General features: G+C 45.3%; 1 protein-coding gene across 4 annotated transcripts in view; it reads right to left on the bottom strand.

Moving 5' to 3' along the window:
• The window catches only part of DOP1B (DOP1 leucine zipper like protein B), a 107694-nt gene that overhangs the window by 45082 nt on the left and 43087 nt on the right, over positions 1-19525 (bottom strand). For all 4 annotated transcript variants that reach the window (XM_068547040.1, XM_068547041.1, XM_068547043.1 and 1 more), the window contains 8 exons: positions 18688-18797; positions 17955-18069; positions 15420-15540; positions 12004-12123; positions 9624-9726; positions 8700-8891; positions 5966-6650; positions 3681-3952 (listed from right to left, as the gene is read on the bottom strand). In XM_068547040.1, the coding sequence (XP_068403141.1) occupies positions 3681-3952; positions 5966-6650; positions 8700-8891; positions 9624-9726; positions 12004-12123; positions 15420-15540; positions 17955-18069; positions 18688-18797 (1718 nt within the window). The remainder of the gene's footprint in view (positions 1-3680; positions 3953-5965; positions 6651-8699; positions 8892-9623; positions 9727-12003; positions 12124-15419; positions 15541-17954; positions 18070-18687; positions 18798-19525) is intronic.

The following is a 19525-nucleotide window of genomic DNA, read 5'->3' as shown; positions in this document are numbered from 1 at the left end:
CAGCCCCTACGGCAAATGTACGAGTAAGATGCTCCACCTGGAAGGTTTCAGGTTGTTTTTTGGAGGGTTTCTGAGACTTGACATTGATCACAAAAACACACCTGCTCCTTCATCTGTCTTAGCCTTCTCAATCCCTACGTTCTGGACATTTTCTTAGCGGTTGGCAATCTGCCTTACAACCTAGAAAGGGCAGGGTATTCTTGGGATATCTGACCTTATTCTCATTTGCATTGTGTGCAGAAGGAAAGCTGGTAGGTGGGCCATTCCATGGGAATGAGAAAAAGGCTAGAAGATGTGGAACCAGCCCAACGCCTGGAATCCGAGAACCGGGGCACATCCTGGCTATTTTGTGCAGGTTGCTTTACCACTTCTAATTCCAGCATCTCAATGTGGGCAGGTACCAGCCACACCCAGCTCTTGAGAACCTGATAATATATAACGTATGCTCCAGTGCTTGGCAAGTAGTACTCAGGCATGTGTTAAATCTGAGTCAAAATAAAAATCAAGGCTTTGGAAAGAACTCATAAAAGTATACTTCACACCAAACAAGGGGAAAATATTGAGTGCTACCATTTTTACTCTATTAATAGCTTTCCAAGGATTCATGGACTCAATTCTTTCTTCTCTTTTCTCCCCTGTGCCTGTGAGGTAATTATGTCCAGCTTTGTGATGTACGCAGCACCAGGGAAGATCTGCCCAGTCACCGTGCTTACAGTTGGCCCTCTTCCTGGTTCCAAGTTCTACAGATTCAAGATCTTTACTGTGACTCAAGTTTGGTAAGAAGGAGACAGGGAGAATGAGGGGCAGAAGCTGAAGAGCAATTAAATCCAGGATCTGCCAGGACCCGACATCATAAATGGGGCTCAACTGCACAAACTGTGGACCCTCTACCAGCAAAACCACCAGAACCAGTGAAAATTATAGAAAAAAATTAAACAGCCAGCTATTTAGGGTAGCTGGAAATTATCCTAAGGGCACTCAAGAGATGAAGAAACACTCAAGAAAGTCTACGAATATTCCAGTACAAGTAGCAATAGTCTATGCCACTTGAACCATGACCCTTATCCACCTCTCAATCAAGCTTGGCTTGGCAGGGTGTGGCCAAGAAGATGGGCACCCCCTCCTTCCAGCTCCCAGTCAAAGGCTTTTGCATCTCCCTGGGAGGAACAGGCCACCGGCATTTTACTCCTCTGCGCCAACTCTTGCATGGAGGCTCTATCCAGGCACAGCAGGCTAAGAATACTGGGGTCCAGATCATTCTTGCTCCAGTTTGCTTGTAAGGGAAAAGTTACGTGCTAGGAGAGGAAAAGAGGCACACTCAGAAGACCAGAGGCTAGCACCCTTTCCCAGCACCCTGTAGGGATATTGCGCCAAGAAAAACAGACAACTGTCCCAGTCGCAGCTCTTCCTGCGCAATAGTATTCAGAGAATTTGCCCAGGGGGAGAGGCAAGCCATAAAACAGAGAGTTGCATAGCTCTCTATAAGGGAAATGAGTTTATTTGGAACAGAGCATAGGTATGTGTTCAAGTCTAGGAGTGCTCTCAAAAACAACAGAGATTTTGGTGGTAAGCAATTAAGAGGAGGCTGGTAGCTCCATGACAGCAACAAGCTAAACCACAGGCCTGCTCATTTACCAGAAATAACCAGGGAAACAGAGAGCTAGGAAAAATCCTCCTGTGTCAAAACAAATCTCAAAGACTGGCCTGAAAAAACTACCTGAGAGAGGAGTGTAAATTTCATTGGATCAGACTGTGCAGTAATTTATGCCCCAGGGCATTGTTGAAAACAATAGAGCAATCAACCAGTGATTAGCGGAGCTTAACATCTGGGTGTGATACCAACAGAGCTTAATAGAGACCGGACAGTCAATGAGAATAGAAAGCAGACGGTCAAGGAGAATCTTGCTGAGATCACTATCATCTCAGACTGGCTGCACATTCCTAAGGCTGAACCCTCCAAGAAGCAGCGCCAAAGGCCTCACACTGCAGGGGAAACAGACATCACTAAAACAGTCAAGTCACTAAACAAACAAAAAAGACAGCGAGTCACTGGTGGGGTGGGAGGGAGGTGCCAGAATACAAATTTACAACAATATATTACCTAAAATGTCCAGTCTTCAATAAAGATTATAAGACATGCAAAGATACAAGAAAACGTGACCCATACGTTTAGAAGAGGAATAGAGCTATTCAAGAGGGATGTTTCTATATCTTACTGGAATTTAGTATGAATGTGAAGTCAATTCTGATAAGATGTATATGGTAAACCTTAGAATAACCACTAAAAAAAATAAGTCCCAAAATATATTGTAGAAGTCATTAAGGAAATTAAAATATTACACTGGAAAATATTCACTTAATGAAAAAGAAAGTAGTAAAAGGGAAATAGGTGGAAAAAAGATATGACACATAGAAAACAAGGAATATAATAAAAACCATTGAATTGTGTGCTTTAAATGAATGAATTATATCTAAATAATGCTGGTTTTTTTTTAAAAATAAAAAAGGAAACAAAGCTGAGAGGTGGCCTCAATTACATGACTTGCTTGATAGAGCTCATCTCCAATAGGTGAAAAGCCAGCCCATTTCGAAAGCCTTTCAGAGGACGGGCTGTCAAGACCTAAAAGGACAGTTTAATTCCAGTACCTCATTCCCACATACAACATCTAAAATGTCTCTTCCTTAGCAACTCCGAGTTTGCAGGGCATCCGCTGTCCCGACCACCTGCAGGGGAAATGTGTTCCATCTACAGGCCCCAGTGAGTGGGCTGGTCCCTGTCTATACCACACGACCACTTCCCCCTGGCCTGCGTCACTGCTGTGGTCGACTGGACAGCAGAAGGCACCTGACCCAAGGGTGCCCCACCGACTGCCTATTTAATAGCCTTGACCAGTTAGTTCAGAATTGTAAGAAAGTGATGCAACTGTCATTAGCTATGAGAATCAAGCCTGAGGGTCCTGAGGCAGACTGAAGGTCAAGTGGCAACCAAGTTAGGTCCTGGTTGGCAGGGAGATGTGCAGAGCAAGCAGCCTCGGGACCTGACAGCTTCCCAGGTGAGACCCCGTGAGACCCAGCTGCATTCCACTCCCGCCCTTGGACTTCCACGGGCTCCCCTACCTTTATAATAAGCAACAAGCTAAACCACAGGCCTGCTCACTTACCAGAAATAACCAGGTAACTTTTCTTTTCATGAGCTAGCTGGAGTATCTTTCAGCTTCTTGCAATTAAATGAGCCCTATACTACCTTATTTTCTTACTCTGTGCCCCCAAAAGATGGACAACACTTGCTCACCATCTTCAGCAACAATCGCTCTTACACTTGACACGAACTAAGTTTTCCTTGAGGGTAAATAACCTCAAAGCCTCTAACCTCACAAATTAGGACAGAGTCTCTTTTTCTGTATATTTAGATAACTTAGGAATCCTGCCAGATGGAGTCTGGTCAGCCTAAAACTGAACACAAATATTACTGAACACTTGCTGTGGGAACAGAAACTGTGCCAGGAGCCTGGGTTAGAGAGATGGACAAGGCAGGCAAGGTCTCCAGCCACCCTCACCGGCTGCCACCCAAGGCACCATATTCTTTGTCACCACCGCTACAACTTTTGGGACAACTTCAAATAAAGAGTCTGGGAAAAGGGTCCCAGGGTCCCAGCCACCCTCCTCTGGATGGGAAATACCTGATAGAAGTCTGTTTTCTCTGCGATGACTTTCAATATTCCTGGAGCAATGGGAGGAACTGTCACCATCTGCAGCTTGCTGAAAAATGGGTTGTGTCCGGAGCTTTTATAGCGTTTCATCTTGTCTTCAATGACAAGTGCTAGGGACTGGGAGTGGTTTATCACTTCGAGCAGGGTGGAGATGGCCACATCCTGGAGGTAGCAGTCAGTCACACAGCAGCAAATGGTCATCATGGATTTCAGCCAAGATGGAAAACTGGCATCGCCAGCTCCTGAAAGGAAGCCAACCAGAGAGGACAGAGAGAGACAGACAAAACCTCATGAAACTCGCTCACCGACCTGGGAGCCAGTCTCTAAGATGTTTAGATCTGGGAAGTCACCTGGACAGCAGTGTGATAACCTTCTGGTGGTGACAGGATACGCTGTCCCCATTCAGGGCCAGAGGACAAATGAGACCAAGTCTGGTTTCATGCGCTTGTCAGATTATTCAAATTCTGCAAAGGTTGGTCTCAGGGCTTTGAAATGATTCGAAATGTTTGTTTTTATGTCATTTAAAAAATTTGTAAATATAGTAAAATTTGAATTAAAACACTTTTTTTTTTTTTTGAAATTTACACAGAGTCAAAATCACATTTTTTTGGTGCAGAGTTCAAAATGTGTTTTCAAAGCCCTCTTGGTGGTAGGGCACATGCCATTAGCTTTAAAAGAGGCTGAAAATATACTGAAGCTATCAATTCTAAATGCATTTCTTCCAAGTATACTGTCATTTGCAGCTCATGAGCCAAGAGACAAATTGCATGGGAGTTTAAGGTAATGACAAGTGCAGAAATCTTTACCCTCTGCTCCTACCAACTTAATCACTTTCTTCTTTTCCACTTTTTCCTCCATCCCTTTTTTCTTTCAAGTGTTCACTGCCTGCAATGGACTCAGCTGTGTCTGCCCAACATTCACATGTTGAAGCCTCCACTCCCAATATGAAGTGGGGCTTAGGGGAGGTGATTAGGTCTAGATGAGGTCCTGAGTGTGCGGCCTTCAGGATGGGACTGGTGCCCTTATAAGAAGAGACAACAGAGAGAGCCCCCTACCACTGCCCCCCACCCAGGATGTGAACATACGGTGAGAAGGTGGCAGTCTATAACCAAGGGGAGAGCTCTCACCAGAAACTGACTATGCTGGCACCCTGATCTCAAATTCTAGCCCCAGAGCTGTGAGAAAATAAATGGCTTTTGTTTAAGCCACCCAGCCTACGGCAGTTTGTTATGGCAGCCCGAGCTAAGACGCTGCCTGTTATGGGTTGAACTGTGTCCTCATAAAAATTCTTATGTTGAAGTCCTAACCCCCTAGAATGTGACCCAATTGGGAAAGAGGTCATGCAGATGTAATTAATTAAAATGAGGTCATGGGGAGTTCCCTGGTGGCCCAGTGGTTAGGACTTGGAGCTTTCACTGCCGTGGGCCCAGGTTCGATCCCTGGTTGGGGAAGAGACAAGCTCCCGCAAGCTGCGTGGCATGGCCAAATAAATAACTATTGAATAAACTAAAATGAGCAGAGTGGGCCCCAAATCCAATATAACAGGTGCCTTATAGAAGGGAAATCTGAACACAGACATATACACAGGAAGAACACCATGGAAAGATCAGAGTTGGGCTGCCACAAGCCCAGGAACTACCAGAGGCTAAAGGAGGCTTGAACACATCCTTCCCCAGCACCTTCAGAGGGAGCATGGCCTTGCCAACACGTGGACCTCAGACTTCTGGCCTCCAGACCCATGAGACAATCCATTTCTATTGTTTAAGCCACTTAGTTTGTGGTACTTTGTTATGGCAGCCCTAGCAAACTAATATGTAAAGCTTTAAGAGCAGGTCTCACGAAGTAGTCTATTTACCGACTACCATAAGTACCTTTTACGTCCCAGACTTTTTTTTCTTTTTTTGTGGCGACGCCCCGTGGCATGTGGGATCTTGGTTCCCCGACCAGGGATGGAACCCGTGCCCCCTGCAGTGGCAGCGCGGAGTCTTAACCACTGAACTGCCGGGGAAGTCCCAGTCCCAGACCTTTTGACGGGCTTTGCTAGACACCCCTAGTTTAAAAATACAGACCCAGCCTCATCAATTTCCCATCCGGTGAGACAAATCCAAACCATACACGCTAACTACAAAACCAGGAAGGAAACAAACGTGGCACACAGTTCCTTCTCGGCCGCTGTGATTTTAGCTCATCTCTAAACCTCCACTGCCCGAGTCCCACGGCTCCTCCACGGGACTCTAGCCGGGCCGCCCTCTCACCCGGCAGCTGGAAGAGCGCGTCGCAGAGCCGCTCGGTCTCCTCCTGGGACAGGTACACGGGGAAGGTGGCGCAGTCCAGCAGCAGGTGGCAGGCCGCGGCGAAGGCCTCCCTGCAGCCCTCCCTCGAGCTCCCCGGGTCAATGACCACCTGGTCCACGGCCCACTCCTCCTCCTCCTTGCGGCCAGGGCTGCTGGGCAGGGGCGACGGCGTCTCCAAGCTCTTTGTCTTAAATGGAGACCCGCGCACCGTGAACAGGTCCGAGAGCATCTGCCTGAGCTGGGGCCCGCCGAGGGGCTTCGCCTCCCACGAGTTCTTCCTCCCCGAGTCGCTGCCCGCCGGGCCCCGCATCCCAGCCTCCTCCCTCGGGCCCGCGGGCTCTGCCGACTTGGTTTCTTCTCCGGATGCCGTCAGCTGTGCTCCAAAGATGTTCTTGTGGGCGAAGTTGGCAATTAGCTCCTGGAGGCAAAGAAACGTCCTCTGCATGCTCCCGCCCTTCTTCCAGACGTCGTCTTTGTCCGGGGAAACCCTGGGAACCCTCAGGTGCTCAGAGAGCTCTGGCGACGAAGCACTGAGGCCGATGCCACTGTCTTCAGATTTAAGTGGAGGAAATGAAGCGCCTTCATCACCAGGAAGCACTGCGTTTGTGTCTAAAATTACTTCACTGTTTTCACCTTTGACTGGACTCTGCAAAAAATGGAAGTTTGTAGCGTGTATCTCGAAAGACCAAGGGATTCAAACATCAACTGAATCAGGCTACGAATGCGCCCTCCCTGCTTTTCAAAATCACAGTTCTCTACCCCGAGAGGATGGATCCCTGTGTACACGTGTATAGTGCAACGGAGAGGGCACGCAGGGGGCAGGAGAAAGGCGGCCGGCCCAGCGAGGCGGCTGACCAAGCCCCGTGCTCTTTGGGTGGGCTGGCTTTGAGCCCACTTTACTTATTTAGGCCCTTCAGGGGCCAACAGGGTTACTTAGAAACAGCTTCTGGCAGATGTAAAAATACGAATGAGGAAATTGGGCTGAGTGTAAAATAAAGGCACAAAGGAACGAAATAAGGGGAGACAGCTAGAACAAAGTGTTTACCCCCGTACATGTTTTACACACACACATATATATGCGTATATATATTCTGTAGCTTTTCCAAAAGGATGACACTTCAACCTTTAATGAATCAACCTCTCATACTGTTACTCAGCTCATATGGCATTAAACTGGAAACTTTTCAGCAGTTGACCCACTGTGCTCTTTGGGGAAGACTGAGTATCATGCAATTTTAGAAACATAGTGTTATTTATATTTGTACACTACACATGCTTAAACTTTATATCTTACATCCTTTTTAGGATATTTTTTTCCAACAGCTGTAACAGCTAGGAAAAAAGAAAAAAAAAAAGACTAACTTAGAGAATGAAGCAACAATCTGTAATTAGTTTCCAAACTGAGATTCAAGCCCCATCGGGCAGGCATCTGCCCCCAGCACTAACCAACACACACAGCTGTCTTTCAGGAATGCTTCGCTTTTTTAGTCTGTTTGCACACCTGTCTGCCATTGCACCGAATGGATTTCAAGGGCAGAATTTTCAAATCCCTAAACAAGGTAGAAAATAAAAGTAATTCAAAGACCATGGGCCTCAGACTGCTTGTGGAACCATAACTCTTACAGTCTTTTTGGAGGACAATTTGGTAGCATCTTTCTAAGGTAAGAAATGGGTTTGACGGCAACCCATTTCTATAAACTGATCCCTCAGAAACACTTGCAGCCCTGAGAACAGGTTGTGCGAAGATGCTGACTGCAGCGCTGTAACAGTGAAAAACTAGAAATAACCAGAATAACCTCGACAGGGGAAGAGGTGAAGACATTGTAAAGCCATACCATACAGTCTCACGCAGAAATGAGAAAAGAGTAAGATACCTCTGTGTACACAGATATGGAAAGATGTCCTCCAGATAGTGTTTGGATGAAAACCAAAGTGAATCTGAGAATAATGTATGTTATGGGTTGAACTGCGTTCCCTAAAAAGATGTTGAACTCCTAACCTCCAGCATCTGTGAACGTGACCTTATTTGGAAATAGGGTCCTTGCAGATGATCAAGTAAGTGAGGCCATTAGGGTGGGTCCTAATCCAGTATGACTGGTGTCCCTATAAAAAGGTGAAATTTGGACACACAGATATGCACACAGGGAAGATGCCACGTGAAGAGGAAGGCTGTGATTGGGGGGGTGCGTCTATAAGCCAAGGAACACCAGAGATTGCCAGTGAAACACCAGAAGACAGGCAAGATGCATGGAACGGATTCTCCCTCACAGCCTCAGAAGGAACCACCCTGCTGACACCTTAATCTCGGACATCTGGCCTCCAGAACTGCGAGACAATAACTTTCTGTTATTTTGTCACCCAGTGTGGCACTTTGTTACGGCAGCCCCAGGGACTACTCTCTCACTTATATTAAAAAAAAAAAGCAAAATTACATGTACACAAACATACACATAGAAAGGTCTGGACGGTGAGCTATGTCTAACCGTTCGCTTAGTGATGGGCTTTAGCAGGAAGTAGCAGGGCAGAGGGTGAAATGACCGGGGGTGCTTCTACACTAAAAGCTTTTATGACGTGTGTGAGGATTTTAGAAGCGTGTTTTAGATATTACCGATATATCTTCTAGTCTTATCCCTGTGCGGGAAGGTACAAGGTTCCTTCAGCCCAGAGAACCACTTCCGCTCCTCCCAGCACGTACCAAGCTTCCACTTGCAGGCTCTGTGTCCAGGTAGGACGGCGGCATCTGCACCTTGCTGAGCACTTTGAAACATGTCTTCAAGGCGTGCGTGAGTTCAGGTAAGCTTAGCGCCTCCATTTCCTTGGCCAGAGGCTGCACCAGGCAGCCAAGCACCTGAGGCAGGTACTGGGTTTGCACCTCGGAGTAAAGTTCCTGTGAAACAGAGACACGGGTTTAATGTGTAACCAGTAGAAAATTCAAATTTTTTTTACAGCATAAGTTTGTTTCACATTAATACCCAAATCAGAAAACAAAATAGTATTTCTTTTCGATCTAAATAAATCAATGGACGTTCTTCCTCTCCTTTCAGGTGGCTTCCCTCTTTCTTGCAGAAAATAATCACCCCATTTATTTCTATATTAAAGAAATCAATTTCCTTTGAGAAAATTAGCCAAGGGCGTGACTTTAACTAAGAAATGCATTTACTCTCTGGGACTCTCCCTGGCAAGCCAGTGGTTAAGACTCTGTGCTTCCACTGCAGGGGGCACAGGTTCTATCCCTGGTAGGGGAACTAAGATCCCGCATGCCGCGCAACGCGGCCAAATAAATAAATAAAAATTTTAAAGAAGGACATACATTAACTCTCACTCCTAAATAACTGTTGTTATTTAGTATGGATGACACTCAGCTCATCATCTGGTTTCCATAACTTCAGCTCAGCCCACTTACAACTGGCTCAGAAGTTATAGCCCCTTATATTAAAAGGACCTAAAAGATACAACGTCCAGCTACATCTTCCATGCTGAAACAAACATTAACACAGTGCTATGTATTTATGTAAAACTACTTCTTCAGTAAGTTTAGGTTCATAAAAAGGCCAACAACACTAATCAGAATGTAAATAACATCCAGCACCGGGCCATCTCCTTAGAGCAGAGGACCTACCAGGGGGATCACGTCCAGAAGGAACACAAGGAGGGTGCAGAGCTCCGAGACTGTCGGGGGAGGGCCGACGCTTCTCCCGACAGCGTGACTCTGCTTTGCAGGTCTGCGTGAGTCACAGGAAAGAAAAACAACTCTCTTACAATAATTTCAAGCGTTTCCTGTGATTTCCAATAAAGTTGCTTATTCTATTTCAACCATAATGAAAGACAGCTTCTGCAGTTCTAATAATTAAGCTTTGGTGCCAAAAACTATCTAACATAGAGAAGTGTCAATAAGTCTTGAATCTGCTTGTCTCCAAAACAGGTTCACTCTTGACTTGAACTTCATCAGATCAGGTGAGGGTGGTCCATGCCCACATGGGATTCCCTACCCAGCAGATCTGGAGCTATCAACAGCAACAATTCCAGGCCCCCAGCCCCAAACCAAAGGCATGTTCCCAGGGAAAGAGCCTGGTGACAGAATGCAGGACAGCTGTTCAATTTGCTGTCAGAGCAACCAGAGACAGCTCCCTCCATGTCACCAGGAGCTCATCCCCACGAGCTGCTTAGAATTTCTCAGCTCCCACAGAGAAGTGTAACTCCACTGGGCTTATCTTATTCTCAAGCTCAACACTTCCTTTTCAATAAGTAGGCAACTGGATACGTAAGTTAAAAAGTCAATATACTGGTTCCCAAAACAGTAATTTTGGATTCATCTAGCTATCACCGTACAATTCAACCTGAGTTAATTTTCTTCATTGTAAATTATCGCTTAGTTATCTTGGCATTTATCTTGGTAAGGGACTGAAGAACTGTGTCCACTACATCTGGGAGATTCTGCTTCTGGGTGCCTGCTCTAAAGAGACCCCATGCATCTGTGTGTAAAGAGACAGGACCAACACGGTCACCAGAGTACTATTTGCAACAATGAAAAGACTGAAACTGGTTTATTCACACACTGGACTACTATACCCAAGATGAATGAACTAGGTGTACATAAATCTCCAAAGGGCTGTGGACCACCCCACCCCCCAAAACAACACATTGCAAAAAGTTATATACAACTTGATAGTATTTATATAAAATTTGAACAGACAAAACAGACTATATTGTTTCTGGATACACATGTCATAAAAACACAGATATCACAGGACAGACATGAATTTCAGGACAGAGATGAAAGCTGGGATGAAAGGAGGGAAAAGTGCTGGGAAGGTGGGGAGTCAGATCTATCTGGGCAGCAACATTTTATTCCTTTAAAAAAAAAAGATGTGAAAAACAATGATCAAGTGTGGTCTATAATTTCAGCAATGGGTGCATGTGTGTCTGATGTCATTTCCCATCCCTTCTTACACTGGAATGTTTCATAGTTAATTTTTTTTTTTGTTTTTAAAGAAAGCACTCCTCGTAACTCTGAAATGGAACTAAGCTGACCAAAATACACTCTAGCCTCAGTATAACATGGCCTTGCTGCCCGCCGTGGATCCGATTACAATTAATTTACTCATCACAGGTTTGAACGCCTGCTGGGGCCTGGCACCAGAGGAGGCAAAGGGCATGGCAGGAGCAGCTGGGACGTCGGGCACGGCTGGTTCTAATCTCAGCTGCTGCTGATCTGCTGTGCAACGTCACACAAGGTACTTCACATCTCTGAGCTCCGGCTTTCTTATGTGATGGATGGGCCTGCTTCTCCTGGGGGTGTCCAGGGGATGGCCCGCGGCAAACGTTAATAAGTTATGCTTTGATCACAGTTGCACGTACAGAAGACATTGTGAGAACACAGAGCATTCCAAAGGACGTGATAAGAATGAAGTTTCACAGCATGACTCACAGGACAAAATGGGGTTTGAGAGATTACATCAGTCCTCCTTAACAGCGCAAATCACATGGGAAAGGACTCCACATGAAAGTTTGCTGTCCTGAGCACGCCACCGCCAGCAATTTGGAGGTGGTGCAATTCACCAGATTGAAAGTGACAGGAAAGCTTAGAACATGAATGCTTTCATCTGAACAGTTACACACTAATTTCAATAAGAATTTAAGATGACTGATGATTTCAAAAACACTCTTTCCAGTCCCAGGACCACAAAACTAAGCTTCTTGAATAGATTAGGGCTCCAAGGGCACCATGCAAAGAAAGCCGATTAGATCGACCTAACCAGAAAATGCACAGACGAGTTTCTGAAGTTCGACTTTCATAAGGAAGCTTCAGTCTCATGTGAACCTTCTCAATGGCACTGTTTTTAGTTCTATTATGATTTTAAGTGAATTCAATCGTGTACTCAGCAGAGACGACCCAGCGTTAGCGAGCTAAGTATAATCTGACCACAATAAGCAGCTACGAAACCATGACACCCTCAGTTCCCTCCCACACGTTCATAACCCCTGAACTGGAGGCTTACCTAAAACAGTCCTCAAAACACCTTGCCATGTAATCCCAGAGGAAGTCTGTGCTTAGGGATGTGACGAGCAAATTCACTGTTTTAACAATCTCAGAGGCATTTCTGTTTTCTTTTATTGTACTGTAAAGGAAGAGGGATATTTATAAATACATCTATGAAAAAACCTGTATTACGGGAATGCCATGTCTGAAAAACGAATTCATTGTACCATTTACAACTTATTTCTAGAGAGACTGACAAACTCGGTCATAGATAAGAAGTATTACTGTTCTTACATAGGGAAGAGAATGCATCGTGCCATCCTAAACGGTATTTATACTGATCCATTCCCTCAGAAGTAAGCTTAATAAGAGCTATTGTAGGACTTCCCTGGTGGCGCAGTGGTTAAGAATCCGCCTGCCAATGCAGGGGACACGGGTTCAAGCCCTGGTCTGGGAAGATCCCACGTGTCGCAGAGCAACTAAGCCCATGCGCCAAAACTACTGAGCCTGCGCTCTAGAGCCTACAAGCCACAACTACTGAGCCCGTGTGCCACAACTACTGAGCCTGCGCTCTAGAGCCCACGAGCCACAGCTACTGAAGCCCGTGCGCCTGGAGCCCATGCTCCACAACAAGAGAAGCCACCACAGTGAGAAGCCCACGCACTGCAACGCAAGAGTAGCTCTTGCTCGCGGCAACTAGAGAAAGCCCGCGGCACCAACGAAGACCCAACACAGCCAAAAACAAATAAATAAATACATAAATAAAAATAAAGAAAAAAGAGCTATTGTAAAAAAGAATGTTATGTGGAAAACCAGCTTTAGTCCAACCATAGGTAATTACATACTCTATTGGTGGAATAACACAGTACAGCCATTTAGGAGGGAAATTCGGCTAACATTTAAATGCATATCTTCTATGACTTAGGAAATTTATTCTAGGGATTTATCCTACAGAAATCCTTGTAGAGGTACACAAAAATGTAGGCAAAGGGGGACTTCCTTGGTGGTCCAGCGTTAAGACACTGCACTTCCAGTACAGGGGGCATGGGTTCAATCCCTGGTCGGGGAACCAAGATCCCTCATGCTGCACAGCTTGGCCAGGGGAAAAAAAAAAAGATGTAGGCATAAGGATATCATGACAATGTCATTTTGAGGCAGGAGATAGATGGGCTCCAGGCTACGCATTTACAACTGGCCTCCTGTTTACATTTCTTGGGGCAGGAAAAAGGTGGGCTTTAGGCCAGACACTTACAACTAGCCTCCTGTTTGCATTTCCTGAGACAGGAGATAGATGGGCTCCAGGTTAGGCATTTACATCCAGCCTCCTGTTTGCACTTCGAAAGAGAAATAACAACAGAAATAGAGTAAATAGCCAGGCTTTGTCTCCTGAGGACACTTTAAGATAACAGTCATGGCAGGAACAGAGAGGGGCTAAACCCTGTCTGAGTAAAAGATGGAGAGGTCACATATTTCCCATCCTTGGGGCAAGGGAGACATGGCGTGTGCGCAGAAAGGCTCCTTGGGGGTCAAAAAGGAGGGGGCGCCACCCCACAATAGGTGATGCCAAGGCCCCCGCCATGGGCCTCTGGGCTGGAATCCGTCCTGGAAAAAAGCTGCACACACATATCGGGGAGGGTCCTAGGGCAGGTCAGGTGTGGAAAAAGAAACTTAAATAAACGGTTTCTCTGCGTGCTCTCCCACTTGTTGTGCTGTGCCTCTAATAATAAACTTTGCACCTGCTTTTACAGTTTTTGCCTCCTTGAAACAGTCTTGCTTTCAAACGGAGGCAAGAGCCAGGGAAAATTTGAGTCTAGTCTCTTGCCCTTGCTGGTCTAGTGGCTAGGATTCCCGGTTTTCATCCAGGCTGCCCAGGTTCAATTCCTGAGCAGGGAACTAAGATCTTGCTTCAAGCCACCACTTACTGCTGCTGCCTCTCCGAAATCAATTTTAAAATATTGAAAAAGTGGAAACCGCCCAAAAGTCAATCAATAAGAGATTGGTCAATCAGTCAGGATTTCTTAAATAAGTGTAACTCCTTACTGAGGACTTAAAGGCAACCACTATCCTCCATAGGAGAAGAGTGCAGAGCCATTCACAACTTGTATTAAAAAAAACAAACAGGCAACTAAACAGGTACTGTAACTCCACCTTAAAAATAAAAATAGGGCTTCCCTGGTGGCGCAGTGGTTGGGAGTCTGCCTGCCAATGTGGGGGACACGGGTTCGAGCCCTGGTCTGGGAGGATCCCACATGCCGCGGAGCAACTAGGCCCGTGAGCCACAATTACTGAGCCTGCGCTCCGCAACAAGAGAGGCCGCGATAGTAAGAGGCCCGCGCACGGCGATGAAGAGCGGCCCCCGCTTGCCGCAGCTGGAGAAAGCCCTCGCACAGAAACTAAGACCCAACACAGCCAAAAATAAATAAATAAATAAATAAATAATTCCCATTTGAAAAAAAAAAAAAAAGATCCTGTGTGCTGCAACTAAGAACTTAAATAAATAAATAAATAATTAAAAATAAATAAATAACTAAAAATAAAAATAAATGATAGGCACCTGTGTACTTATGCACTGAAAGTCTGGAAAGAAATACAAATGTTTTATGTTTTTCTCTGAAGGGTGGTGGGATTATGGATAATATCTTTTTCCTTGATGCCTTCAAATACTGGTATACTCTACCATGAACATGTATTACTTTCATATTCAGGAAAACAATAAACTACTCTCATTCCACGAGCAAAAAAGCAAACACTAAAGACACTTGGTACGCTTACAATTAATAAGCCAGAAAAATCTTCTAATTGATTTAAATTTTTAACATACCCAATGCCGAGTCAGGGAGAAGGAAATTATATTAAGAGTAAAGTGAAAAGGAAGAGGTTGTACTACCTTAAAAAGTACAAAGACAGAACAAAACACAGGGCTGATGGCTAACTACACGCTTTAAGTTATCGCCACGTCCGCTGTCCCCCAAACCCCACTCACCCTGCCTCCAGGGCCCTAGAGTGCCTTCATGCCCCTGGGGTGCCCTCGCCTTGCTCCCTGCTACCCCCCTTGTGACCGGTCTCCTGAAGACTCACACCCACTCGCCCCACTTCCTGACCTGACCTCCCGCCGGCCCTCCTCCCCGTCACTCACCACTTGTACACCAGACCCAGTTGCCTTTGTTGAGCAACTTTTCACACTTGATCAGTAAATACGGTTTGTACTTCCCAGTGTGGGGCAGAGACAAGATCAAACTCCTTTTAATCATCACAGTATTCAATAGGGAAGAGTCGATTCATATTGATTGATTTAAGAGCACAGGTTATTTTAAGGCGTGGCCTGACCCTCTGCATCCCTACTTTCTTGAGCACTTCACAATTTATGGTAAACAGAGACAAAAAATCATGGCATTAGGGAGGGAGGAAGAGTGAAGGTGGAAGCCACACCAGTACCTTATCAGCGAATTTCCACTCTGAGTGTAGCTCAGTTTAAGATCAGAGCCGAGAGCATCTCTGCAGTAAGAATAAAAGGCCCGGATGACTTCGAGAAACAAATTCCCAACAACTTGAGGCCCTGCAATTGAAAAGAAATTGTCCAGATAAATAAATTAATAATCAAAATGTTTTTTTAAAAATCCATTGTAAACCAATGACAAACGTATAAAGCGTATTGAGAGTAACTCTAACACACAGATCATTTATACAGTCTCAAATGTATGGAAACTTTAGTTGTGACAATGACACCTTTAGCTGGGGGAATAACGTCTGTGAAAACAGCCAACATTTTTGTAGAGCTTACTGTGTGCTGGCCACTGTTCTAAGCGTTCTATAACTATTAACTTATTTAACGCTCACAATAGCCACAGAACCAGGTATGCAATCAGGTGGGCTGTCCTGATTACAAGGGGACAAGTGGACGGCGGCCCAGACGCTGAATAACTTGCCCCAGGAGGATTCTCGAAGGAGGCAGGGAGTGGGCTAAATGTTTTAAGTGTGCAGAAAGTGCCTGGCCAGAGGCCATCACTCCACAGAAGCACCAACAGAGTAGGGCAACTTCCTATTCTGAATTCTTTTACTGATGAGCTAGAACGACACAAAAGAAATAACACCAACCCAGAAAAGCCTCAGATGGCACAAAAGAACTGGACCCTGCCAGACAGGCAGTTGGAAGGCGGCTGGACATTTCTGCTCCACAAACATCAACCAGCAGGCCAGATGGGAGGGTGTGACTTCCCACTCATGTACTCAGAGGAGTGAACACAGGATGATTCAGAGAAAACAAAAGCTCTGTCAAACAAGGAATCAGCAAATAATCTAATCTCTTATGCTTCCAAAGACAAAAGGTCTCTTTCTCACTACAAGTCCCAGGTGTATTTTATCTATAGCATAAGACTGCCAAATGCTTTTTACTAGTGAAGGAAAGCTTGTGGTCAAGATTCAAGGAGAAGAAATGAGGAAGTGGCTAAAGCTTGGTAGCCAAAGCACAGATAAGACTGACCTATGACCCTCCTATGCCTTCTACTCTACATTATCAATCCACTCCTTTGCCCTTCAAGTGTGTCTTTCCTTGGAAAACTAAATTATCAGATAGGACGAATTTGCTGGGATGGGGCAGAAGCCTGCCATTCACCCCGCCCCCAGAAAATATGACCTGGAGCCCAAGCTAGCTCAACGTTTTACTTGGCTCATGTCAAAGCCTTGACGTAAAACACCCATCTCCAAGGGCGGAGCTTGGAGGCACAAAAGCTTCGCGCTTTGACTTTGGTCAGAAGCAGACAGAGCTGCACCTGTCATGGTACCCAAGTTCATTGGTGTTACATGAGTAACATGTCGGGGATGGGCCGTCCGGGTGCCATCAAGGAAGCAGCAGAGTCCTGACAAAGAGGGCTCAGGCTCTGGAGTCAAACAGACTCCAGAGTTTGAGTCCCAGTTCCTGGGTGGCCCCTGGCAAATGACTTAGCCTTGCTCAACTTTAGTCTCTCCCTCTGTAGAATGTGTATAGTAAGAAAATCTACCCCCCAGGGTTGTTGGAGGTACAGAAGTATGCTTGGAGATGCGTATTAACGATGCACAAAAGAACTGCTCAAAAAAAGGTCACCATTATTATTAACAACAGTGAAAACACACCAGGACCTCAGTCTCCCTTCCGTCTCCCTTGACCAGAAGCCCTTGTTTCCCTTTGTACACCTAGAGCCTAGCACCTTCCCTGCTGCACAGACGCCCCACGCCTGTCTCCGAATGCATAAACAAAGGGTCCCCAATCCTGAGGCCAGAGGGCGGAGGAACTTAACGAATGCCCTCAGCTCTCGTTCTCTGCAAATGGCGCCCGGACGGTGGGCAAGTCCTGAGCACTCAGATGATGCCATCAGGGATGAATCCCACGGAGAAGGGGGTTTCCTTCCCTGTTACCGTGTTCAAGAGATGAGATGTTGAGATCTTACAGTGAATGGATACCGGGGCAGTTTCTTTTTTTTAAAGGAAGGGAGAGAAGGTCACTTTCCTCAACGGGTGCCCAGAGGACCACGGTATATAAGGGGCAACCCTTTTGGAACCAGAGTCTAGTTCAAACCCCTTCATTTGACAGAGGAAAACACTGAGGCCCAAACAGCAGAAGGGGCTTGCCCAGGGTCACAAGGCAAAAAGATGGAGGAGTGTCCCCTATTTGCTTGAGAATACAATCAAGGCTCAGTTGAAGAAATGATTTGATTGAAGAAACGTTCTCACAAGGTCAGTACTGCACGTGCCCTGCAGGCACGCGCACAGACGAGCACAACAGCTCAAAGGTGTTATAATTTCTTCACAAAAAGTTCAAGTAATTGTGCAAAACTTTTAAGTGGTGCCCAGATAATGAAAACTGAAGCACACAGCATGACTAAACTACTTCAAGATTCTGAACTTCCGAAGATTAAACTGTATTCTAAATAACACGTTGATTGTATCTCACCGGAGTTTTAACGGTGTATGATGGTAAAGCTCATCTAATGTTACCTATTTCTGGCTTGTCAAGCAGACTGAGAAGGATGCGGAAAGGCTTCAGGTACGTGTGGTGGCGTTCCTCCACGTCAGCATCAGGGAACTTCTGGTGCAGTATCTCAGCCAGACCCTATTTTTGTTTTTTAAAGCCACATATTAGGGTATTATATAAAGTACAGTATGACTTTATTGGTTGTTCTAGTTGTTAAATGCTCTGGGATAGAAGTAAAAGCAGTCATGCAGCACGAGGTGACTACAGTCGGCCCTCCATATCGTGGGTCTTGCAGATTGAAAATATTCGGGAACAAAATATTCCAGAAAGTTCCCAAAAGCAAAACTTGAATTTATCGTGCACTGGCAACTACTTATATAGCATTCACACTGTATTCTACAACTATTTACACAGCATTTACATCGTAAGTAATCTAGAGATGGTATCATAAGTAATCTAGAGACGGGTTAAGGTATGAGGATGAGCATAGGTTATATGCAAATACTAGGCCAAGTCATAAATATAAGGGACTTGAGCATCTGTTGATTTTGGTATCCATGGGGGTGGGGTGGGGTAGGGGGGTGCTGGAATCAATCTCCTGCAGATTCCAAGGGACAACCATACACGAGATTTTCCCAACCGTGTACTAAGGAACAGGCCCCCTGTCTACTTCTGAGGTCCCACAAGGAACTCCACTGAAGAACCATGGTCAGGAATGCCCTAATTGGGATCTACTTTCCAGAAATGCTCCTTTACCTCAACTAAAAGATCCTTGGAATATTTCTCAAAAAAATACGAGGACTGGTCTTCATAAGAATTTGAGATTTCCGATTCCGGCACAACGGTATTTCCTTTAATATCTGAACCTATAAAAGAACAAGCACCATGAGCTGTAAAGAAATCTATACATTTAAAGTACATCTTATTGTGCAAAGGTCTCATGCTCTGACATTTTTAAAAACAGAATTCCTCCAACAGAAAACCAAAATCAGATCCAGCAAAACCGAGACCTATTTTCTTCTGACAGTGGTGGGCCAGGGATCAGACAGGCAGAATTCCATCTCAACGGGCACCAATTTAGTTTACCCCAAGAATTCATCCTGATTGTCTTTGACAAGTATGATTACGAGGATCTAATGGAATGAGTATCATTTTTAAAAACCAGTATTTATTTGTATGGCACTATGTAAAAATCAAGGTATTCTCAACTATATGCCCTCCGTTTGAGCCTTGGTAAGTCTCTAACGTCCTCAGGGCAAGGAACAGCATCTTCCTAAGCAGACAGTCTGGACTCCTGGGGTCGCGGCTAAGCAAGTCGGAGCCGGTACTGAACTTGGGTCCAGGGTCCTGTCTACATACAGTGTGCCTAGCCCCACTGGAAGGCAGCCGTGCATTTAACAAAATCATTCTTTTAACAAAAATGCTCAGAGAGCCTGTAAATATCCTTCTGGAAATCCTTCATAAGCTTCTGTGCTATGACTTCTGGAAGTTTTACAACTAGGGGAAGAAAAGGTTAAGAGGACTTTCTGACATTGGTATGAGAAGATCTATGAGGGTTGGAAAAAAAAAAGCTGAGAAGCAGAGGATTTTTAGG

This window comes from Eschrichtius robustus, chromosome 6 (genome assembly GCF_028021215.1).
Source record: "Eschrichtius robustus isolate mEscRob2 chromosome 6, mEscRob2.pri, whole genome shotgun sequence".
Classification (NCBI taxonomy): domain Eukaryota; kingdom Metazoa; phylum Chordata; class Mammalia; order Artiodactyla; family Eschrichtiidae; genus Eschrichtius; species Eschrichtius robustus.
Note: the sequence above shows the minus strand (reverse complement) of the source record. Positions and strands in the feature narration are given on the sequence as shown.